The sequence below is a fragment of the Lepidochelys kempii genome, chromosome 2 (assembly GCF_965140265.1).
Source record: "Lepidochelys kempii isolate rLepKem1 chromosome 2, rLepKem1.hap2, whole genome shotgun sequence".
Lineage (NCBI taxonomy): Eukaryota > Metazoa > Chordata > Testudines > Cheloniidae > Lepidochelys > Lepidochelys kempii.
Genome location: NC_133257.1, coordinates 184,044,898 through 184,070,202, shown reverse-complemented (window position 1 = coordinate 184,070,202; position 25,305 = coordinate 184,044,898). Strand labels below are relative to the sequence as shown.

Sequence of the window (25,305 nt, the reverse complement as noted above, 5' to 3'; positions counted from 1 at the left end):
TGTCCCTCCTACCTTTGCCTCTCCTTCACTGGGCTCCCACCCACACCTTCACCTTCTTGGCTTTTGGAAAAACAATTCAGTGCTTATTGTAATTTCCTGCTGTGATGTACACTTGAACTGAATGTTGACGAGTTCCTGTACAAAGTGAGTGCCTGCTGCTTTTTGCATGACGCTGGGATATTTACACTCCAAGAGAAACTGTGGAACCTGATTAGTGTGATCCAGATGGCTGACCTGTTTCTCACTTTTTTCCTTTTTGGTTTTTTTTTTTCTTTCTCTTCCCAATCACCCCACCCAACCTCCTGCACAGGATATGCAGTGACAGCAGGTCATTTTTCCCAGCCGACTACCACAGACGTCGTAGGAGGAGCTCCCCAGGATGGAGGCATTGGAAAGGTGTGGCTTTTAGTCAAACAATGATACAGTCAGATGTGACTGGGTAAAATATATTGACTTAGTTCTTGTAAACTTGATGAACCAAGAGATTTTGCCTCAAGATTAATTTTTGAGCACTTGCCTGGAAGAGGTGAGGAAATTTGATGAGGTCCTCAAATTTACTCTATCTGCCCCTTGTGGTGTGCCTTCCTACCCCCCCCCATCTTTAAAATCATTCTTTTAAAGAGACATTGTTAATTAAAAAAATCACTCTTCTGTCTGAAGTTTTTTTTAACCTATTTTGCTTAAAATAGCACTAGTTTGGTTTTGGTGGTCTTGTTGGTATGGAGTTATCGGAAGGGAAGACCAAAGAATTGTGAAGCGTGTGTATGAAAAAGTGCCACTGCATGGCTGGTGATCACACGGGCACCAAAAGCATTGGTAGCTCGATAAGATTGCCAGGGATGGATATAAAATGAAAACACAGCCAGAGCACTTGGCCAGAGATTGCACTGGGTGCTGCTTGATTTGCAAAGACGTCCTTGTGCTTTTGGGATTTGCCATGACGACGACCTCCCTATGATCGGAATTACACTTATCCCCATTTTGCTGATGGTGTAACTAAGGCTGAGGGGCTTAAGTGACTTGTCCAAAATTACAAAGCAAGTCAGCAGCAAAATTGGAGTTTAATACTCAGAGCCCTTCTGTTCTCATCTCCTCTGGACCAGGCCATTGGGAAACCCAAGGTAATCTCTGTCTTCATATCATTGTATCTAGAATAATCTCTTTCCCCTGCTCACCCTTCCCCCATGTCTAAGGGAAACGTTTGCAATGGTACAGTACTTGATTTGCTTCAGAGAAATATACAGCACCTTAAAGCTCCATATGCACACAACTATTAAGTGCCCATTAATAATTCACTATTTAATTTAATACATCAAGTCTTCAGCTCCGATGATCAGTTTTACAGATGAAGGGATGCCCGGTCCTATTAACTACACTGACACCTGCTGGTCAGAAATGGATGAATTGACTTCAGATTCTTCTGCTACTCCACAGTATGCATCTGATGAAGTGAGCTGTAGCTCACGAAAGCTTATGCTCAAATAAATTGGTTAGTCTCTAAGCTGCCACAAGTACTCCTTTTCTTTTTGCGAATACAGACTAACACGGCTGTTACTCTGAAATCTGAGCTAACAAGTGACTCAAAACTTCAGTGGAGACTTGTTTCTTGTTGCAAGCAAATGAGAATTTTATTAAATGTTAGGTTCTTTACTCTTTCTGGTCCTCAGTGCTAAATATTAATGAGCTGCGGTACTGCTCTGAGACAGTAGGACAGTGCTAATACCCTACATTGTGCCAGGAGTATATTGGCCTCCTTAGGAGCAGAAGATCTAATAGTCTATATTGGCCTATCTCCTTTTTGATCTTGCACTGCTGTATTTACTTGTATTACAACCTAATCAATTAGACCAATGGCTCTCAAACCTTTTTTTTTCACAGACCACTTGAAAATTGCTGAGGGTCTTGGCGGATCACTTAATGATCTTTCCAAATGTTATTTGTAACATTAGCTAACTATTGTAAAGAGCTTTGGATAAAAGCACTATATTAAAAAAACCCTTAATAATAATTAATGTTTTTTGGCCTACAAATAAAAGCTCACAACTCATATTTTAATATGAGTAGTTTTACCTTTTTAATGCGATGGATGTGCCCTCTTTCCCCTGCGGCAGCCCCTGAGCTGGGCTGGGAAAGAGGGGGCGGGTGTCTCTCTGGCAGCCACAGCCCTGGAACTAGGGAAAGTCGCCTCTTTCTCTGGCCTCTGCAGCCCTGCATGTCCCAAATTCCCCCCACCCCCTTTTCTCACCCCACTGCCCACTCCCACCTGCCCCCTATTTCCCCCAAGGCCACCACCTCACCTTACATGTGCGTCTTCTCCAGGGTCCAGGCACCTAATTAGCGGAGCCATGCGTGCGTGGCTCCACTAATTAGGTGGGTGGCCTTTCATTCTCTTGTGTGCGGCCGCCCAGGCATTCACCTTAGAGGGAACTATCTGCGGACCACCTGAATGGAGCTTGCGGACCACACTTTGAGAACCTCTGAATTAGACAGTCAAAGACAACTGATACGTGGTTTATATTTGAGTATGACCAAATCACTACATTATAATGACTCTCCACTGCTAGCCTTGTCCATTTTTTCCACAATGAGGAGGGTATAATGTTTTTATGACACACATCTCTCTGTGTTTACTTCAAGGAAGATTTTTCATTTCATTCAACATTCCACACTTCCCACTGGTTTAATGACCCAGCTATCTACCCTCAAGGTTGCTCTTTGTGGCTTATTTGCCATCTTGTATGAATCAGTCATAACATCCTATAAAACAGTGTGAATGGAAATGAGAGCCATTTTTAAACAAGATTCTCATTCAATAGTGTACTTTCTGAATGAGTAACTCTAAACAATATGAAAGTTAATCTACATGAAAAACAACCCAGAGAGCGGGAACAATGTCAGAAAGCATCAACGTGGATGCTGACTGACCATATAAGCACATGCAGTACAGGATATATTAAAAAGAGTATTTTAGGAGTAACTTGTGTGAACACGAGTTGAAGTGCTGCAGCTATATCTTGTAATTTTGCAACATATGAAAAAAAATGGACTGATATAGCACTTTACTATTCCTTTCCAGGAGATATTTGCTTGAGATTATGGCTTTTATGCAGTGGGTCTTTTTAAACACACACAAAGCCGCATTAAGATACTATTTAAATACTTATAATGACAAGAGACCTCTAATATCTGGTACTAAAATGGGAATTTCATCTTTTGTTTTAGAAAAGGCAGGAGGATCACCTTGAATTTGGCAAATATTAATGATCACTTTATTACAATGAGTAAAGTACATATGTACCCAGAATGCACTGATGAATTCATAACATCATAAACTACTTATCCTTGTGGTCAGTGTTTGTAACGGCTTTTGTTTTTGTTTCCATTTGATAGGTTTATATTTTCAGAACAGACAGGCGATCAGGCTCCTTAGTAAAGATTTTTCAGGCATCGGGTAAAAAGGTGAGTGATTCTTGACAAAAAATGATGTGGCTATTTCAATTGATATTGTTTTGAATTAATAGCTTCTGAAGTGTTTGATTTAGGTGTAAAAATCCCCAGAAGTCCTAAATCCATCATTTAGACCAACCACCTTTTCTATCATAGTGGTAGCATCCGCTCAGTGCTGGAATTGTGGAGTAAAAGGTCTGGTAATATTTGCAATTAAAAGTCCTGTTAGAGCTGATAAAAACTTACTTTGTTTGCATGGCAAGTTACTCTTCTGCAAGCCAGGGTGTGAATGTGCAGTGTACCAGCTTGCCGCACTCTGGGACTTTCACTGCACTCTGAAAGGGTTCATGTGGGAGGTTGCTGTGCAGCACGTCCGAGTACTGTAGACTCAAACCCTGGCTTGCTGTGCAGTAACTTGCTGTGTAGACAAGCTCTTTAAGGGAAAACCTGTTCCTGTCTCCATAACAGCAGAGAGTTCACTATGCCAAGTGCAAGGTTTTGGGGTGGGGCCCTACAAAGCTCAGCTGTGGAGGACAAACTAGGAAAGAGGTAGATCCTGTATAGTAATTGATTCTCATATGTCCAGACCTTCTGTCCCTATCCCTCTGAGGAGGAGCTGGGTACATTAGAGTTCTAGTAGTGGGCTGTGGAGCAGCTCCATTATGTTTTCCTCTTCCCTCCATGCATCTACCCTGAGTGCTGGTCTGAGGATTCGTTCCTTAGAGCTAACATTGGTCCTGTGTTTTAATATTCGCGTAGTACCTACTCAAACTCCACTTCCCTGTGTGAGGTCATGCTGGGGTAGGGAGAAGTGCACCTTCTCCTTGACCAGGAGCCTTGGTGGTGATAGGTGTTATGTCCTCAGGAAAACAAATACATAGCAGATCCAGCTTTAGGGAACAACAGGATTGTGCTTTATTTAGGAATAAATCTCTGAGGAAGAGACTGTTTGCCTAGCTCATGGCTGCCCAGAAGGAACCGCTTGTATTCTCACAGCCAGAGCACAGAGTGCAGTGAGGCTCTAAAAGAGATGAAGACCCTGAACAGTATACAGTACTAATCGGATTTGGCTACATTAGGTGATGCGGTTATCAGCCTGTATTTGGAACATTTTGCCAATGTCTTAATGAATCATAAGCACGTTTTATAGAAAGTTGCTTAAACACAGGGGATGGGAGAAAATCCCCAGGTTGAATAGGTGGTGGATGAAGTGAATGTATTTTTTAGGTCTCCACTATTTTGTTTTGCACTGTTAGTATCACAGACATTTGAAAGGAAAAAGACCTATCAGTTCATCTAGTACATCTCCCTGCTGGTGCCTGATTGTTTCCTCCAGTGCATTTTCTTGTGTTTCTTCTAGTCTACTTCTAAATGTCCCTAGTGATGGTGCTTCCATCAGTTCTCTTGAAAAACTATTCCTGAGCTTAACACATAGAACTATCAGGAAGTGTTTTGGATACTCAGCCAAAACTTTTCCTTTCTTAATTTCATCTCACTATTCCCATTTATAAATACCATTAATAATTCTGCACCTCTTTAGTGCTTATATCCTTCAAGTATTTGTAGATTGTCATGTGCCCCATCCTTCCATTTCCTGTAAAATCTGAGCTATAATTTATTAAAAACCAAACATGCCTGCCTGTCTCTTTCCATAGTGAAATGTAATTTGATGTGCAGTGTTCACTTAATGAGTATTGCTGGAAGCTAACTCAAACCAAACGCTGTTTTAGCAACAAAGGTATGAGTTCGTGCCTCTCGTGTCCCATGCACGCTTAACATAATACACAGGCAGTTTTAACCCCTCCCCTCTTTTTGTAGAGAAAAAAGGTTGGGAAATCAAATATGGAAAAGAGTTAATGCAGCCCTGTGGTTACAAATAAAAACACAGGCAGAAACGCAAGGTTCTCACAGTAACATGAACTCACCCACGTTGCACAATTGGGTAAATAACGGCCTTTTCCTTAAAGCTGCCTGAATGCATAGTGACATGTTTTTCATAACTCTAACTCGCTGCCCATGAGAATTTTGTTTTAAAACATTACTGGCTTTTAAAAAAATAAACAACAAAAATCCACAAGGGGAATTCAACTACAAAATAACGAGAGAGTAAAGGTCTGGCCTTGAGCCCACATAGACATAAAAATCAGAGTTACACGCTGAAATGCTATCCTGAGCTCACCCCGCTGTCCTTATGGCTTCCAGGCAGTTTGTGGAATCTTGTAATGTAATGTTTCAGAGTAGCAGCCGTGTTAGTCTGTATCCACAAAAAGAACAGGAGTACTTGTGGCTCCTTAGAGACTAAAATTTATTAGAGCATAAGCTTTCCTTTGTATGGCAACTTCCACCTTCTCTGTATGTATATATACATATCTTCTTACTATATGTTCCATTCTATGTATCCGATGAAGTGGGCTGTAGCCCACGAAAGCTTATGCTCAAATACGTTTGTCAGTCTCTAAGGTGCCACAAGTACTCCTGTTCTTTTTGTAGATTAATGTTACGTTCTCAACTTGAACACCAGAACGGCTGTTGCCTGTTTCCCATCATCCCTACGGGTATATCTGCATGGCAGCTGGGAGCGTGCTTCCCAGTGCGGGTAGACAGGCATGTGCTCGTTCTGCTCAAATGCGCTAAAAGGGGCAGCGGGGCTGCTGCGGTTCGGGCAGGTTTTGTAGTTGGGCGGCTAGGCTGAGTCATCACCCTTGCCACCATGGCCATGCTGCTGTTTTTAGCATGTTAGCTTCAGCAGTGCCAGCATGAGTCTAGGTATCTGTGCTGGGAAGCATGCTCCCAACAGCTGTATGGATATACCCTAATAGGCTGGCCAGAGCTCTGTTTTATTCACCTGTCAAGGCCTAAATGTGGGACTCAGTGTGTGTAGCAAATGTAATATGCTGTGGGAGTTGTACTTAAAAAAAAAAAAGTTTGTTTGTAATCTCAGTTTCATGCTTCTCCATTTCTGATGTAAACAACTGTCAACAATTAAACTGAGGGGTGACCTGATTAATATGGAAAGCAGATGGTTTTTGGGCTAAAATGTGTGATGTCTGTCAAAATGAGACATTTGAGAGCTATGCGCTAGTGTGTGTGTAGTCCATTGGTTTGCCGCTGATGTTTTCATGCTCTCTCTCTTTGTGGATTCTGGAGGGACTCTGAAGTCCAAAGCGTGACATGTATGCTCATGAGCAGATTGGGCAGACCGTCACTGGTGAGAGTCTTGGTAGCTATAGCAGCAGTATGTGCTAGCAGATGAGCTGTAACTATGCCCTGTGAAGTATGCACTGGTATATCTTGGCCAGTTGGGTGAATTAAAGACAGTGTCCGGTTTTGCCTTCAGTTTCCTTACTTGTGTTTTAAATCAAACCTCAAATGTGGTTTAAGGGTCTATTTGGGTGGGTGATTAGTATTTAATGTTCTACAATAATAGGTATTTTAAATAGATCTGATAATACACCTAAGTCTTTTATTCTCTTTCCTAAATGTCTCACCTGATACCTTTCATTGCAGATAGAAATTGACTACACATTTAGGGCTTGATTCTGCAAGTTCTGGGCATGAAACTCCCACTGAAACCAATGGGAGTTCTGTGTGGTAGGGATTGCAGACTTAGGGCCTTAGGCTGACTAGCTTGCAGTTGGAGGGCTGTAAGGGTATGTCAGCTCGCATCTCATGAACTGGAAGTAACCTGTTGATGCAAATATAGCTGCTTGGCATGGAAATATCCTGCAGTCAGCCCACTACTTTTCTTTCTGATTGATGGTGAGAAATTTAAAAAGACTAGGAAAAAGATTTTCAAGAATGACAAGTGATTTTTGGGTGCCTCTATTTTTGGGGACTTCAGCTTGAGACAGCTTGAAAAGTGGCATGATTTTAGCAAGTGCTGAGCACGCACCCTCTGAAAATCAGGCCCCATTCAGTTGTGTGACATTGGGCCTCAAAAATCACTGGCCACATCTGAAAACCTTGGGCCAGGCTGCTAATTCTCCTCTTCCTCATTTTAGATATTTGCCAAGCAAAAGCTGTTCTAAAGTAAGGCCGTTTAGTGCCTCTTTTAAGTATGTCTTGGAATGTGAGTTTTATTCCTTCTACAAACTGTCTGAGCTGATGCACAGTTATAATAAAGTACCTAATTCTTGCCAAAAAATTCCCTAAGGTTTCTCCTTAGGGCTGCTAGTGTGAGATAAAGCAGCAAGTCATCACTTGATGTTAAAAAAACAAAAATGATTTCCTCCTGTGTGTGGGCAGATACTGAATGCTTTGTTGTGACTCGGCTTGGTTACAGATGGGCTCTTACTTTGGCTCCTCCTTATGTGCAGTTGATCTGAACTCGGATGGACTTTCAGACCTGCTGGTTGGAGCACCCATGTTTTCTGAGATCAGGGATGAGGGTCAAGTCACAGTCTATATCAACAGAGGAAATGTGAGTATGCAAAGTGGATGAGCATGTGGAGAGGGTGGGTCAGCCCAGTTGTGGTTTACCAAGAAATTTGGTGTCTTACATACATGGCATGTGTATGTTTCCAACAAAACATGAAGCCAGGCAAAAATCATCTGGTACCATGGTTTTTTTTTGTTTTTTTTGTTTTTTTTACAAACTCAGGAGTCAGTTCCTGGTCATGAAAATGTTGTGAATCTTTTGAGGAAGCTTGGGAAAATTTCTGGTTTTATGTTGAAACTTGGTGGTATTGGTGGATTTCCATGCTTTTGATGTCAAAACCAACTGAAAATCAGCTGCTTTGACCAGAGTTATTCTTTGTGTTTTGGATGGTCGTTCAAACCCACAACTCAAAACAAAACACCAGGGATTTGAGAATCCATGTGAAGAGAAACTAATGAATAGATTTGTGTTATTATTTGGTGCTATTTATTGAAAGCCTACAGTGGAAAGCCCCTTCAACGGAAACCACTGAATTTCACATTGCACAACTGTAGTCTTGTGATATTCTGAACTTTGACTTTCTGGAGTAGCAAAGAAGATAAGTACACAGTGTTTAAAGAAAAATAAAGTGCATATATTTTTTCAGGGAAAATGTATTTATAAAAGTGCCTTTTCAAACTGACTCTAAGAATTGAGCTATATTTTTTACATATAGGTCCCAATGTTCCTCCCTTTAAGTCAATGGGATATTTTTCATTGGATTCAACAGTAGCACTATTGGGTTCACATTAACTTCCTTTTTGTAACTTTAATAATATATTTTTGCTGGAAGTTAAATGTACTCCCAAGTCCTATGGACTGTGTGAAAAACCAGACTTGCATTTGGGTTAATTCAGTTGTCAATTAACAATCCTTGAAATGAGCCCTGATTTTTTTATTCCACTTTGGTCTGCTGCTTATTCAATGTTTGGTTGCAGTAGTGCCTAGAGGTCAACCACATTGGGATCCCACTGTGCTAGGTGCTGTCCAACCTAGAGTAAATGACAATCCCTGTCCCAAAGAGCTCATGGTGAAAAGGTGAATTATGTGTGTCTATAAATGATGTATTAAATAAAACAACTGGAGGTTCTATTAGCAGTTTCTCCTTCCTCCAACCTTGACTTCGTTGGGGCTTCCTACATGAAGTAAAGTTACATGAATAACTATTTGTAGGATTGGGATTTTTGTGGTATGGATGCCAGAACAACTCCACTTCATTTCAATTCTCTCACCCACACCACTCAGATGACACTTACACCATAAGAGATAACCCTGATGGCATGTAGAGTATTACTTTGTAGCCCGAACATGTGGCATTATGATAGATTTGATACTTATATCTAACCACTGGCAGTGTGTGCTCTAAAGAAACAAGTAACATATACAGGAGTGCACGCTTTCTCTCTTCTCCCCCCGCCCCATTCTCTGTGTCCCAACTTCATCTTGGAGGATTATTTTAATGTCAGCAGCTCCCTGCAGCCAAGAAAAAGACTGTATTAATGTACTGTTTTCATTCACAAAGGGGGAAAATGAAAAAATCTGAACACTTGAGGTGGGCTCTTGAGGTTGGCTTGAGTAATTAAGGGATTTTTTTCTTGTGGAAATGTTCCTTTCCTTTTGAGGATGCATTGCAAGAAATTAAAGCTCACTCAAATGGGGTTGGCTAGAAAGTGGGTGGGCATGAGTTGCCATCTGCTGGCATGTGAATGCAAAAGTCAGTTTGTTCTGGGCTTTCTCTCTCTCTCTTTCATTGACTCTAGCTGTCCTTTATTCTTCATTTTACATTCATCCATTCTTTCCCTTGCTCTCTAACACGCAAAGTCTACCCCCTACCACTTTGGTATAACTTATGTCACTCAGGGATGTGAATGAACCACCCCCGTGAGCGACATAAGTAACATCAATATAAGCACCGTAGTGAACAGTGCTGTCTCAACACAGTGACACAGCTACCGCCACTCTTGGGGGATGGAGTAATTAAGTCGACAGGAGAGCTCTCTCCTTTCGGCTTAGAGCGTCGGTATTAGCGCTATAGTGTAGGCATAATTTAGGAGTTTTCAAATCCTGTGACACACATCCTGCAGTCTCTGCCCAGGGAAACCTCTGCTAAATTCGGTGGGCGCTTTGCCTGAGTAAATCCTGATTAAGAACTGCATTCTTTGATACAGTATGCCAACAGGACAAGAACTGAATAGTGTTGTTCAATGTATGGATAAACTTAGTGAGCCAAACAAGTCCTCTGGCTGTTGGCATATTGATTACATCGTTCATATTAGTCCTTTTTCCTGGGTATAAAGAGACAAAAATTGGGATTCTCAAAAACAGTCAGTACAGCCCTAACCCCGCTTTCATTGAGTTCCAAGGGAGCAGATTTAGACCAAGGCTGAGCACTTTTGAAAATCCCGTGCAGAATTCCTAACCTTGTTCTTAAAAAAGATGAGGTAAGGTCATCACCGGGGGATTTTTGGAGCATAGAGAATTAATTAATATGTGATGTTTCTGTGTTCTTAAAAGCATTCTCTTCTTTCCCACTTCAGTTCTAAGTTCAGGGGAGTAGTTATCAGCTAGCATAGTCACTTAATTGGTGCCTGTTCTACCATAGTCATGAAAAATCCAGGGCTCTTCACATGAACTCACATATGTGGGTATTCCTGTAGAACATAGCTTCTTGAATTATGATATGTGACTAAGGAGTTTGGCCGGTGGTGTGTTCTGCCTAGTTCAAATCACTTTTGGGGTCAATTAGATTGATTGTGTTTAACTTTTTTGTTTTATATATCCAGGCAAGCTGCATTCACTGGGGCTTCTATAGCAGTTCAGAAGTCACACTGCAGTTCTGCCCCAGGTGTTTCCTGAGTTTCGTGTGTTCCGGCAGGGAGGCCCTGTAGCTTTCAACACTCTGTTTTCCTTAGCCTGTCCTATTTCCTGTTGCTAGGGAGTCCTGGAAGAGCAGCTTGTTCTGAACGGTGACAATGCCTACAATGCACACTTTGGGGAAAGCATGGCCACCCTAGGAGATATTGATGATGATGGATACTCAGGTCAGTGCATTTCCATTCTGCCATGTTCTGTTTCTAGCCAAGTCTGGCTTTTTAAAAAAAATTATTACAGGGACTTTATCATCAAATCCTATTTCAAATTAGAGGTGGAAGCATTATCATTCTAGTTCACATCGGAAAACCTTTCAAATAGATGGCCTGATTTGCCACAGCATTACTCCTTTGGAAATTATCTCTTCTGAAGACTGGAATAATGCTGTGGTGAATCAAGCTCTAGATGCCACTTTCTGGTAAAGCTGTTTTGACTAATTAAACCGAACATGGGTGTAACTCCCCTTGATTTCAACATGAGTTATACCTGGGTAACTTAGGGCAAAGTTGGGCATTTGGTCTATTTCCTTTCTGCTTTTTTTAAAATCCCATTGTATATGTCATTACTAATGACTCTTAGGCTGTCCCTAAACAAAAGGAAAACCACATTATCTTTTGTGTAACATTTGGCATCCTCTGTCTCAAGGCTATTCCCATATCCCATTTATTGGCGTAACTGGGGCTTCTTATCAGAAAATACATTTAACATGTAGCTCTTAATGCCTCCCATTGTATATTCTATTTATTGTCAGTTGCCCCTGTAACCTACAGTCCAGTTTCTTTCATGGGCTGTCTTGTACAAGGTCATACACTGTGATAACAATAGGTGAGAATGGAGTGTTGACACCAGCAAGTTTGCCGCAGTGATTTCTGGCAGACTAAGGACTTCAAAAGGACTGGTTGGCTTAGCATGTGTGTCTGAATATACATCCTCCAAGACACTCAGCAGCCCTTTCGTTCCCCTCTGTGTTTGGAAAAACAACCCACTTGACCTAACTTGACTTTGGAAACTTGGTGTTTCAAACACTATTGTCACAGTGCAGAGTGGTTGGCTTGTACTCCCTGGGCCAGTGGTGTCTTGATGTGCAATGCTGGTCCACCCAGGGCTGGTCAGATGAAAGGACTGTTAAATGCCTTTGGAGCAGGCTGGTGGGAATAAACACATTTTTATAACTAAGAGACATGTTTCTTCTTAGATGCCAAAATAGGTATAAATTAAAAAGGAATTTAATGAGCTGTTCGTTAAACTGGATAACTATTTGTAGCTAAGTGTGCACCAGTAATGGCATGATCCTCCTTCTTGTGATGAGTTGTTTCAGCCTGCAGCAGTGGGCTTCTGTAAACGGATGAAATGGGAAGAGTGGAAAGGGAAAGGACTGTGACATGTTTTCAGTTCACATTCTTTTACATATGCAGATGTCGCCATTGGGTCCCCTAAGGAGGATGACTACGTGGGAGCAGTGTATATCTACCATGGAGACTCAAGTGGCATTGTTCCGCAGTATTCTATGGTAACTTGTTGTTTGAGTCACTCTGTCAGGTCCTGCAGAAATGCGCCAAATGTATGGGTAAAGCATTGTGACAGGAAGCAGTAATCTCTCTGTTCACTACACCGTTTGATTCCCTCTTCTTCTGTAGCTGGTGTGTCTCTGTAGGTGTAGTCTGCATCAATTCAGACTCTATACCTGAGCCTAGTTAGGAGCTGAGACTTCAGCGTTCTATTTTGCACATAGTTTCTAATGACGTTTGGCCCATCCTCTCTGGCCAGGCAAACAATTCCAGAATGGGTCAGCATGAGCCATTTTGTTTGAACCATGTTTAAATACACTTCTCAGATGTAGCATCCTTTCCCATGTAGATGGAGTCTTGGGGAGAGGGTATTTCAGTGACAGCAGTCCTTGGAAAGGACAGACACAGGCACTGGAATGGCAGAGCAGATTTTTGCAGGGGGCGAGTGAGCAGAATCTGACCCTGCTCTCTTCCCAGCAGGACCAGACTTAGCGAGAAGGAAAAGATTCTAAGGATTCCTTCTGCAGAAGCACACTTGGGTACTTTGAGGTACTCCTTCTCCCAGTAGGAGAAGGTGTCAGGAGAGCAGTCTTGAGGTTCCACTTTACCAAACCACCATGAAGTAAAAACTGCCTATGTATTCCATACAGGCAATGAAGTATTAAATATAATTCTAGGGTAATTTAGTCTTTGCATCTTGGGAATTAAGAAGATAAAATCCTATACATCCCATTAAAACATGCCCCATGGTCTTTAATATTTGTCTAGCAAGCTTTTGCAAAGGCAGATTTTGTGCCCCGTTCCCCCCCCCCCCCGGCTATTTGAAGGTCTGATCTAAATATTTTTTGTTGCTGGGAGAGATCCTACATAGTAAACCAATTTAAGCAGAATAAAGGATTTAGTGGTTACAGTGGAGACTCTTTAATAGACTGTAAGGGATTAGTCCTTCTGCCTTTTACTGTATGTACAGTATGCATCGTTTTTACAAAGAGAGTTAAAACAGTTTTATGATACTTCTAAAATGTGATAATTTGTGGCATATGTATGGCTCAGCTTTGCACTCTCTTCTCAACAATAGTTGCTGGAAGTGGGGATCTTCTCATTTGGTAGGAGACTCTGGGCTTCTAATCGCCTGCATATCCAGATTGGAGTTTTTGTTTTTCATTTTTGAGGAAATTTAGTGCGTTAGAAAGACACATTGACAGTGCTGCAGATTGAAGTTCTTGCTCCTCCCCTCACACAGCAAAGTGGGCAAATACAGTACACCTGCCCCTCATTCCTGCCTGGGAGAGACCACTTCTAGAGGATTAAAAGACATCCATTGTTCTGTCCTGGTGCCCTTTTCCTTCCTTGGCCTCTCTTTTGAGGCTGCCAGTAAGGATACCAACTGTGGCAGTATTTTTAGAATGTATCCTAGTACCTATCCCAAAGGGACTAGACTGAAGCCACCAATTCATTTTTCATATGCCACCAAACAGCCATTAAATGCTTGCAACTTTTGTTCCTTACCTACCTGGCCTGGATTTGAACCCACCTCCTTGAGGTGAAAGGCTTTGTGTATCCTATTATCATGCCCCTGAGCCATCCAGAGGCCCTGGATTTCCTCCTTTAAACAAGCTCAGAGGGGAAGTGTCCCATATCATATAAATTTTCACCCTTTTCATTCCCTTTTCTACTTTAAATCATTATCTATATCTGTGCCTCACTCCCCCACAGCAAGTTTAGGGGTGGCTCTGAGCTAAAGCAGCTGAATTGGCTTGCAGCATAATGTATGTGCTAAATAAATACTGTCTGTCTAAGCTTCATGGCTTGCTGTTTTCATTCATGGCACTTAAAGGAGAACAGCATTATACCTCAGCATTTATACCATAATAGCCTGCAGATGTCTGTGGGATATCTGTAGGCAGAATTTACCACCCTATTAGGGACCTCCCAAAAACTTAATCACGTTCTATGATGTAAGTGTAATGTGAGGAACAAGTTTCTTCCAGTTGCCTAATGTTAACTGCCCTTGAGTGGGAAAGTTTAGCTCTGTTTGTTTTAAAGCATAGTTTACCCTTTAGAACTGGCCTTTAGGATCACAGGTTTGTTTTACAGGATCTCTTTTTTTGACTGCTGTATTGGTTTTGAATTTTCTCTTTTAATGAATTTCCTGCATGACGTTTTGACTACTATTAATGTTCTTGTATGGGCTGGACAAGGAAGTATTGTAGCCTGTAAAAGACCGTGAAGCACCACCAGCAACCCTGTTATAGGACTTTTCCATCTAACTTCTGTGATTGGACCCCTTTTTGAACTCGGATCTCCTTTCTTTTGCATCAGACTGTAATACACAGGAGCCTGTGGGCCATGTGGCTGGCTTGGAAGATGAGGTTTTAATATCTTGATTTGTTCCAGATAAAACATTTGCCTTTTTAACTATTTAAGGAAAGTTCCTGTGTGTTAATGATTTTTAAGAAACCCTCTGGGTTGGGGAGACAGAAATGAGATATGGCATCAGAGCTGGTACCAAATACTGTATGATAGCTCGTGGAAAAACAGAATTTCCAACTGCATATGGCAATGAATCGCCCTCATTTTGACCTTGAACACGTTGACAAACTCTTTTTTAGAGTAAGTGGTCATATTAGATTTGATGTTTCAATTAAATTAACCATAAATTTTTTTAATGATGCTCCATAAATCTCTTAATCATATGATTGCAGGTGATGGAAAAGGTTATGTGGAATACAAAATTAGACCCTGTCTTCTATAAATAATATATTTGATATGCTGTTCGTTTTTTCTGTCTGTCTGTCTGTCTGTCTGTCTGTCTGTCTGTCTGTCTATCTATCTATCTATCTATCTATCTATCTATCTATCTATCTATCTATCTATCTATCTATCTATCTATCTATCTATCTATCTATCTATATGAATGATTTGTAATTTATGTATTATTTTAATCAACACTAACTTTTAACTCAAGTCAAGACCAGAAAACAATTTCTCACTTAAGAGATCATGGGATTTACACGTATGAATAGGGTTTGCAGGATCATGGTTTGTAAGGTCAGGTTCCAATAGTGCTTTGGTAGTAAAAGGGGGCCTCAATGTAAATGAGAATCGGGCCCTGAGAGAAGAGCCATAAAGTGGTGCTTTATATTAATTTTGATTCCTTTTGGTGATTCCACTTCTATACTATCTGTTGCAGAAACTGTCTGGGCAAACTATAAACCCAATGCTGCGGATGTTTGGCCAATCCATATCTGGAGGAGTTGATATGGATGGAAATGGTTATCCGGGTATGTTTACTATGATTATAACAACAATAAAAAAAGCAGCAGATAAATATAGTATATTAAGTAGTTTCCATATTGCTTACTAAAGCTCCTTCAGATCAGTAACAGGAAAGCTTACAGTGTGAAGTGTAGGTGTCTGTCTGTCTTCCTCACTCAGTGAAAGCTGCTGACATTATTAGTCTATCTCATAGACACCCCAGGTTCAGTTGTATGGGTTTAGAACCTATGATACAGGGCTGAGAAACAAAGTTGAGAATTTTAGCTTCCTAGGAAGAAGTTTCGTTTCTGTTTAATGGAAAAAAATTGAGCTGAGATGATACAAAAAGAGAGAACTGGAGTGACCTGAAGAACCCAATTTTGCAGTCCCAGTGCAGGCAAAACAAACGTGATGTATTGATTGGCAGAACTAAGTTGGGAATGGGGAAATATTTTATTTATTCGTACATATTTTACAACTGAAAAACTGTCATGAATAAACAGACTACAAGGATTTGGTTTCTGTGTCCTTCAAATGCCATTGTAACAATAAAAGTTATGAAACTTTGTTTTCAGATGTGACCATTGGGGCCTTCATGTCAGACAATGTGGTGCTTCTAAGGTGAGATCAATTTCTTCCATTTGTATGATGTTTTTCTGGTTCCTGTTTATTGGTTATGTGGTTTCTCAGTCTTCCTACAATAATTTTTCTTTTCTTTTTCATTATGGTCAGAAGAAACAAGTTAGATTATTTTGTATACTGTACCCACTAGGTGTGCATGGTATCTTACAGAATAAATAAAAGATGGGACCCAACCCTAAAGAACTTATCTAATTTAGACACACAGCAAGGGATGCCAAATAAAAAGATGGGTGTTGGTAGTTTGGGGTGAGTAAGGGTTATAGAAATAACAGATTGAGATGTGCTTTTGTTATCACTGATATACACACCTCACGGATTCCTTTATGGAAAGATAATTGAGTTGTTTATATAGTCACTTGAATTTGTGTGGATTTTTTTTTTGTTTTTATCTGTACAAATATTGTTTGATTTAAGGAAACAAAAATTGTGGCAAGAGGGCAGCAATGGATGGTGTAGGAATGTAGCTCAGTGTTGGAAGTTTAGAGGGAAAGAAGTGAGCCTGGAAGGATTTGAAGAAGAGTGAGGTTGCAATGCAAGCAGGATCTGGACAGCTATTTTGAGATGTGCAGGTGCCATGGAGTTGCTTGTTGGTGGTGGAGATCAGGGAAGCTACAAGGTGTGACAAATTGGAAGAGTGAAGAGGATGTAGTGGGGCTAGAATAGTGAGGCATAGGCAGGGCAGAACTTTGAGGGTAAGGATGAGGAATTTGAACTTTATGTGGCAGGAGACTGGAAGTCACTGCAAGGACTCAAGGAGGGTATTGAAACAGTTAGAGAGACAAGTGAGGAAGATGTTTTTTTCCTGCATTTTGTTGGGTAGACTTTGAGGGGCAGCAAGTGAATATCAGGCAGCCACAGAGGAGGAGGAGGTGGTGGGGTTATAGTCAAGATGATAAATGACCTGTGCAATGGCTAAAGCTCATGTGGCACAATGTTGAGTGCTGCTAATATAGGTGTCTATCAAATCTCCAAAATCATGTTACTAAATATGGAATATGATATCTCTAATATGGCATTAGAAAAGAGATCAAGAGGCTACATCAAGAGGTTAGATTGCTGCAATTTACTGTTCTTTGGGCTGCCCTTGAGAACTCTGGGTTCTGCTACTGACTTGCTGTGTGACCTTGGGCCACTCACCTGAACTTTCATGTCTGTTTTCACATCTATGAATGGGGTTCATGATACTTACATACAGTAGCTCACAGGGATGTAGTGCAGCTAAATTAATTTTTTGCAGAGTACTTTGACTTTCTCAGATGAAAGGCGCCCTTGGAAGAGGAAATTTTTACTTTTATGCTGATTCATATTTTGGGCTATTTTTGCTAATAACTACATTCTGAATAAACAGTCTAATGTTTAATAAAACAACAGTGTCAAGAACTGGATGGAACTGGATTGAAGCTTTTGTGGAATGGTCATTTTAATAGAAGAAATATGGGGCTGGAGAAATAATTAAGAGTTGTGGAATGAGTCTATCCCCCAATGTATCCTTTTAGATACAGGAAAGCCCTGTTTCTGTTCACTAGAAAAAATCCTGTTGACTTCATGGTGCAGGTGCTGTGTTCTTTGAGAAACATTAATATTCTGTTGTTACTCAGACAAACAGAGGAAGCCACTAGCTTTTTCATCAAATGTTGTGAAACATCAACAGATGGAATCTCTGAGCTCTGTTCCTCAGAAATAACTTGAAAAGGAAATAAAGGTGCAAACGCTTATGCTGCTTTAGTGTTGTTGTGAAGAGATAAACGGGATATAAGAACCACATGGGCCTAGAACCAGGGATTGCAGGTTTTAAGGCAGGTGCCTTGTTGCCACCACAGGCCTGGCATGTTTGCCATCAAGAGGACCTGAGAGACTAAGCCCTGCAGGAAGTTCTACTCTAAGGGGCATGTGCAACAGCCCTCTGTGATTCTCTTGGTTGGGTGGCACTCCACCTATAAACCAGGGAGCCATTTCAGGGAGTTGACTGAAAAATGCAGACCTCCAGTGTGTGTCTGCCTTAGACGTCACTTTCTGTGTCTTGCCTTGATTCCAGACTCCTGGCTTTTGGCCTAGGCTGGGCTCCCAACCCTGATCTTGGTTTACTGTCTCTGACTTAAGATCATTGCTGATTATGGTGAAAGACACTGGCCTGGCCCATCCCCAATTCTTGCCTCATGTTCTCAATTTGGTAACAGACTCTGAGTTTGTAGTTTTGACCTGGCCTGGCCCCAGATTGATCTCTGACCTTCAGATCCAATACTGAGCAGCTCACTCCATGTCCACAGGCCACACACGAGCCAGTCCCGATGGTGGAAGATTTCTTGTGACATCACCAAGAAAATATACATACTGTAGCAACCTGAATCCAATCACTGAATTGGTGCCTGTTTATTTCTTTAGAGATTAGTGCATTATGGACTAATCATGTGTCTAGGCTAACTAATTACAGCTACTGCCAGTCAGGGAGTGTGCTGTGCTTGCCGTTTGGATTCAGATTAGGGTAAAGGAAAATACTTTTTTCCCCAGTAGTTCTTGTAAATTCTTTTGGCCAAAAACAATATATGTCTTGCCAAATGATATTAAAAAGCTTTTGTGGAAGCCACTTTGATTTGGGGCTGATGATGGTGCCTCTGTGTGTGCATTGCAACTTGATATATACCCATTAAAAAGGCTAATTTGAAAGATATCATGCAGTGCATAGCTTTCAAAATAGTATGTTTAGGTAAATATACAAGTTAATCTATTTTACCCCCTCCCCAAGCATCTGAGTGCAGGCACTTCCATGATGTGAGATGATCCTGGGAAGTTTGCTCTTTCCTCTTTTCTATGGATACCAAACTCCCATTATTAGTTTTAGATACTGTTAAGAGAGACTGAGTTGCCATCAGAGACTGAGTTGCTCGCGTTGATAAGTGCCTATAACCACTAGCACAAACCACAGCCCCCAAATGTAAATGGCTTGTAGAGTGAGTCCTAATGTTGTCTGCTCCTATGCAGTGCGTGGCTCCTGAGCCCACCTTAGAACTGAATCTGCTGTTTGCTGCACATTTTTGGAGTGTGTGGGAGGTTTATTACTTGAGTTACCTTTGGAATAATGTATTCGTACTTAAGAGCTGCAGAACTGAAAGCACTAAGAATAACAGTTCATGCGTATTGGGCTCTGATCCTGCATTGAAACTGATTTTCATTGCAGGACTGGGGCCTTCATTTCTTAACCCCTTGCTCCAAGCCTTCTGCACTTACTGGGTCACGTGGCACAGAAAACCAATACCTCGCCCTCATGGCCCTGTGATTGAGGCATGACTCTGGCTGAACTCTTCTTCAACCTGAAATAACCATAGCAACAGCCCAGGTCATAGGCTGCAAAAGTGGAAAGCTGTCATTCGTAACACACGGGGAACTGTCAGAACTTAATTCAGTGAAGTCAAAGGAGGACTGTAAATTGCCAGTGCATGGCATGGGGGAATTAGCTGAACATTTCCCCACCCTCCATGGTGGGAGTGTAATGCACCTAACGCATCTGGCACTACTAAGAAAAATTACCCCACCCTTGTTTTTCCTCAAGTTTAGCTTAATGAATGCTGCTGCTAGAGCATTATATGGAACATTAGTGTTTGCTTACCCTTTCCTCCTGGCCCCAGGCCGTTTTCTCTTCTGAGCTCCCTAGCCAGTGAACATGCCTAAGTGAGGTTATTGTCTTCGGTCTCTAATGCGCTAATCTCATTACCCTCCCCTCTCATCATGAAGTCTCTAATACACCTTTGACTAGAGATTATTTATTATTGGTCACATCTGGTCATGCATGGTGTGCTCAAATATTGGAAGTACAGTTTATCAACAAAAATCTGATATCTCACTTCAGCCACTGATATAGTAGGATATGGGTCTCCCTTGCTGGCTGAGGGAAGTGCTAGAAGAACGCCGAATCTGTTCTAAGGTTCACAGTGTTGTTTTTTAATGTCTACTTGATACCAAGTGTTTACCAATTTTGCTTTATTTTCATCTGGTTGAGAAACATCCCTCTGAAGCCAAACTAAATTATACTTCTTCATTGGTCTCCAGATCTAGACCTGTCATTACAATGGACCTCTCCATTTTCCTGCCAGCTTCCATCAATATCACAGCTCCCCAGTGCCATGATGGCTTGCAGCAGGTGAACTGCCTCAATGTCACAGTCTGCTTTCTTTTCAACGGCAAACGTGTTCCAGGAGAAATAGGTAATGTGTGTCCATAAAATGGTTCTCATGCCATATGTAACTCTAGAGAAGGCTGGGTTTTAGTGATACATGAGGCGTGCTTAAAGGATTCCTCAGTTTAATTGCTGACACCAATTGCTGCTTTGGGCAAATAATTTACAGTGTCTCAGTTTATTCATCTATGCAATGGGTATAAAATAAAAATTCTTACTCTACTAACAAGGATATTTTCAAGCTTCTTTAATATTTTTAAAGAGCTTTGAGAATCTTGGATGAAAGGAACTGTGTAAGTACAAAGCAGTATTATGATCATGTTGAAATATTACATATATCTATTATATAATAGGTACATATAATGCTTTGTGTGTGTGTGTGTGTATGTATGTATGTATGCATAAATAATATAATGCTGTGGTATAGAGTTTGGACTCGATCATGCCATTTTGGCACTGTCCAGCACCGGAAGTGGTGTGGAGCTGTGCTGCTCCAGAGGGAGCAACTTTTATAGGGCATATTCATATTTGTAGCATATTCTCCTATGTGCCTGGCCAGCAGAAAGAGGGGGCAAGCCATAGCTCCACCTATTCCCTGCCCTCTTTGAAGTACCTTTGGAGTGCCTGTGCTTCCCTGACTGTACAAAGTGAAATTCTTCTTGGACCTTATGTGGGCCACACAAGGGGTGGACGGACTCTTTATTCCCTCCCCTGTACTGTGCACAAGTAAGAAGCAGCTGCTAGCCACTAGGGCTAGCCAGGATCTGCCCCATTATCACCTGAGTCTGGGATAGTTAAACTTCTCAAAGAGAACAAAATTGCTCAAAGCTTAATCTCTTTTTGGGTTCTAAGGCCAGGGTTCAAGGCTAGAATTTGTATGGCTGAACCTTTCCCTTTCTTAAGAGTTCTTGCAAAATCCCACAGATTAATGTATAGTTCAGCAAAGCACTTTTATCCAGATAGGATAACTCTGGTTGATCCAAAAATGTTAATTCCCATTTTAATTCCCATTTTCTATTTTAGGGTAAAGTTTTTAAAAGGGCCTAAGTCCCATTTTCAAAAGTGACTGTAAGCACCTTGTGGCCTAAATCTCATTGGCTTTCTTAGCCTCCTGAGTGTCAAAGATCGCTTTTGAAAATAGGCCTTTGGCCCTTTTGAAAACTTTACCTTGGTTCTCCGTTTGTATAGCTCTACCAGGTGTTAAGAAACAAACTTCCCTTTCTCATTCAAGTGCATTCTCATATTTCTGGAGGGAACTAATCTTCTTGCAGCATACCACAGATGAGAGCAAGTTTAATTTCCCTGAATTATGATACAAACCATACCCTGTTGTAACTTACTGCAGTTAAAAGAACATTTGAATACTTTTGGCAAATGTTACCCATCCCCTAGTAGAGTTCTTTGTTAAGTAGATAATGATAACTCTCAGACATTGTCTTTTTAGACAATGCATCTAATCGAAGCAATTTGTTAGAAAAACATAGCCAGCATTATCTAACTGTGTAAAAACTTCTTGGGATACAATTTGGACACACTGCCTCAAATAAGCATTTAATTTAGCTTATATAAAACAATGCATTTTAATTTCTTACAGGTTTCCTAGTAACAATATTTGGGAGGGGGCTAGTGGTAATGTGACACCTCTCACATAACTGGTTAAATCTTAGAGAAGGGGTTAATTAATACCAAAAACTGCTTCAGCTAAATATGTTTAGATTCAAAAGTCTTTTGACCCAATTTATGCATTAAAACATATATATGGGAGATGAGTTAATGTGTACAGCACCTAACACAATGGGGTCCTGGTCTATGACTAGCGTTCCTAAGCGCTGTGGTGATACAGATAGGAAATAATTATATTATGTATCGGAGCCTCATGGGCAAGGTTTTCAAAAGGGACTAATGATTTTGGGGTGTCTCAGTTTTAGATGTCTTTAAAGGAAGATATACAGGAAGTTGGTGCTCAGCACTTTTTGAAAGTCAGACCCCTATAGGACATCTGAAGTTGGGCACTCAGAATCACTGGTCTGTTTTGAAAATTGTGGCCGTTGTACTTATCTCATGCTGTCTAGAGTGGCTCACAACCGTGAATGCTTACTTCAGGGCAGACGGTCAAAACCAAGGCAGATACCCCAAACTGGTGGTGTGTTCTATCATTACATTTCACCAAGCCAGTAACAAATGTGAACTCCTGGACCACTGTAACAGCCTCGAGAGTGTAAGGGGACTGTCTAAAACTATCTTACAAGCTGGACTTAATGATAAATGGTCATTTACATAAAAAATCACAAAATATTCAGGTTGCTTCCGGTCCCAAGAGGTCAGTCACTTACCCCAGATCAGTTGGTACCTTGGATCTTACACTAAAGACCATGTCTGTAGCCAGTCCCGTAAGAAACGATCTAACGTTTAGTAACTAGGAAAAATGAGTTGTTTACAGGTTAAAGCAAACATACATACACACAAATGAGTTACCATCTCCGATTCCTACAGATGACAGAGATGTAGTAATCTATCAATTCAAAAATGTCTTTCAGGGCAGATCCAGGGGTAGTCCAAGGGGATCTCTGCCTTCATTTAATGTCTCTGGCCCTGTGAGAGTTCAAACCAGAAAGAGATGAAAAATCTTCATCTTGACTGCTTTTATTTCCCTCTTCCAGCATTCAAATTGATGAGACAAGTACTTCTGCACATAATTCTCCGTGGGTCGATGGGGCAATGAACAAAGTGTTTGTCTTATGGCCGACTTAATTTTTGATAGTTCTCCTGAGTGAGTGGGGCAATTCCCGTGCTTGGGTTCACAAATTCAGAGGAAACATTTTCACAGTTATAAAGCAAAGCTTACATGTTTTCTTTTAGCATGGAGTACAGATTAACTGAGTGAGATTAATGCATGTAGCAGCTTACAAGCATTTCATAATGTAAACACTAAATGCATTCTTATAAGACTAATACCTCTTTTGAACAAAACTAACATAGCTAGTTGGGTTTCCAGCTATGGGTTTGTCAGGTCTGAGCTAATGCCTATAGCTTTGGCTAGAGCTGCCACTTGGTTTACCAGCGTCACATCTGCATGCCACAGTTTTACAAGTCTGTCCTGAACATGCTGTCACTATCCTATTCTTTCTATTATAAACTCGTCTCTAAAATGTTTATTTTAATGTATTGCTATTTAATTCAGTGACCCATAAAGAAAATCTGTCTCCAACTTAATTGGATTGGTCAAAGAAATTTTAAATATGGACCTTTTTCTCCCCGTTTTTTCCAGCACTATCTGCAGGACTACTAGGACTTTCACAGCTATTTGTAGACCAGTGTTTATTTCCACAGTGTGCTGTCTCATTCGCAGAGTACAAATCCCATCTATTTTATGGGCACTTTGTGCAGACTGAAATCTTCAGCGTCTTTTTCAGCTGAAGTAGTTAGGGCTGAGTTAAAGAGGCATAGGATAGTGAAATGTGTTGCTTTGCATGGTGGGGCAGTCATTGTCTGACCTTTCTCTTTGCTGCAGCATGCGCTAGAAGGCTAGGTGGTTGGTTGTATTTCATACCCAGACAAAACATTACCTCACAGGGTTTTGGATGGTCAGAAATAGGAAACTTTTTTTAGTTATTTGTTTTTCATAAATCCCAGTGTTTGGTTGAGGCTCTTCCTCGCTTCCCTCGTTGTGACCAGAAAGCTGCTTCAGGCATGGCTTTGGTGTTCCGTCTTCCAGTGCGTTTTGGGGCCTCCATTTTTTCTATATAGTCATGAGCAATTCCGCATTCGATAGTAGCTACCGTTGCTTTCCTTATTCCCCAGGTGACAGAGAAAGGGAACAGTTTTCTTTGGGAAGTAAGGGCAATATTACTGCATACATTGTTAAAAGGGGAGGAGCGTAAAGAATTGGCAGATATCTGATTCCCCCTTTTTGGGTTTGCCTGATCTAGTCTAGAAAAAGGTTGAGTTTAGGTCCTACCAAAGGCAGGTTTACAAAACAGAAGTATATTGCTATAACTACATCCCTCAGGGGTGTGAAAAATCCACCCCCCTGAGCGACATAGTTATACTGACCTAACCCCCAGTGCAGAAAGTGCTATGTCGACAGGAGGTGGATTAAGTATGCTGTAGTGCTGTATGACAGGTTTCAGAGTAACAGCCGTGTTAGTCTGTATTCGCAAAAAGAAAAGGAGTACTTGTGGCACCTTAGAGACTAACCAATTTATTTGAGCATAAGCTTTCGTGACCTACAGCTCACTTCATCGGATGCATACTGTGGAAAGTACAGAAGATCTTTTTATATACACAAAGCATGAAAAAATGGGTGTTTACCACTACAGAAGGTTTTCTCTCCCCCCACCCCACTCTCCTGTTGGTAATAGCTTATCTAAAGTGATCACTCTCCTTACAATGTGTATGATAATCAAGGTGGGCCATTTCCAGCACAAATCCAGGGTTTAACAAGAACGTCTGGGGGGAGGGGGGATAGGAAAAAACAAGGGGAAATAGGTTACCTTGCATAATGACTTAGCCACTCCCAGTCTCTATTCAAGCCTAAGTTAATTGTATCCAATTTGCAAATGAATTCCAATTCAACAGTCTCTCGCTGGAGTCTGGTTTTGAAGTTTTTTTGTTGTAATATCGCAACTTTCATGTCTGTAATCGCATGACCAGAGAGATTGAAGTGTTCTCCGACTGGTTTATGAATGTTATAATTCTTGACATCTGATTTATGTCCATTTATTCTTTTACGTAGAGACTGTCCAGTTTGACCAATGTACATGGCAGAGGGGCATTGCTGGCACATGATGGCATATATCACATTGGTGGATGTGCAGGTGAACGAGCCTCTGATAGCGTGGCTGATGTTATTAGGCCCTGTGATGGTGTCCCCTGAATAGATATGTGGGCACAGTTGGCAACGGGCTTTGTTGCAAGGATAGGTTCCTGGGTTAGTGGTTCTGTTGTGTGGTATGTGGTTGCTGGTGAGTATTTGCTTCAGGTTGGGGGGC

The 25,305-nt window shown here is 41.1% G+C and overlaps 1 protein-coding gene across 3 annotated transcripts in view; it reads left to right on the top strand.

Moving 5' to 3' along the window:
• The window catches only part of ITGA9 (integrin subunit alpha 9), a 294,601-nt gene that overhangs the window by 41,855 nt on the left and 227,441 nt on the right, over positions 1-25,305 (top strand). For all 3 annotated transcript variants that reach the window (XR_012157453.1, XR_012157452.1, XM_073332985.1), the window contains exons 7-14: positions 311-396; positions 3,391-3,459; positions 7,730-7,867; positions 10,800-10,905; positions 12,151-12,245; positions 15,437-15,527; positions 16,077-16,122; positions 20,188-20,342. Coding sequence is in view for 1 of the 3 variants with exons in the window: in XM_073332985.1 (XP_073189086.1) it covers positions 311-396; positions 3,391-3,459; positions 7,730-7,867; positions 10,800-10,905; positions 12,151-12,245; positions 15,437-15,527; positions 16,077-16,122; positions 20,188-20,342 (786 nt within the window). In the remaining 2 variants the exon portion in view is untranslated. The remainder of the gene's footprint in view (positions 1-310; positions 397-3,390; positions 3,460-7,729; positions 7,868-10,799; positions 10,906-12,150; positions 12,246-15,436; positions 15,528-16,076; positions 16,123-20,187; positions 20,343-25,305) is intronic.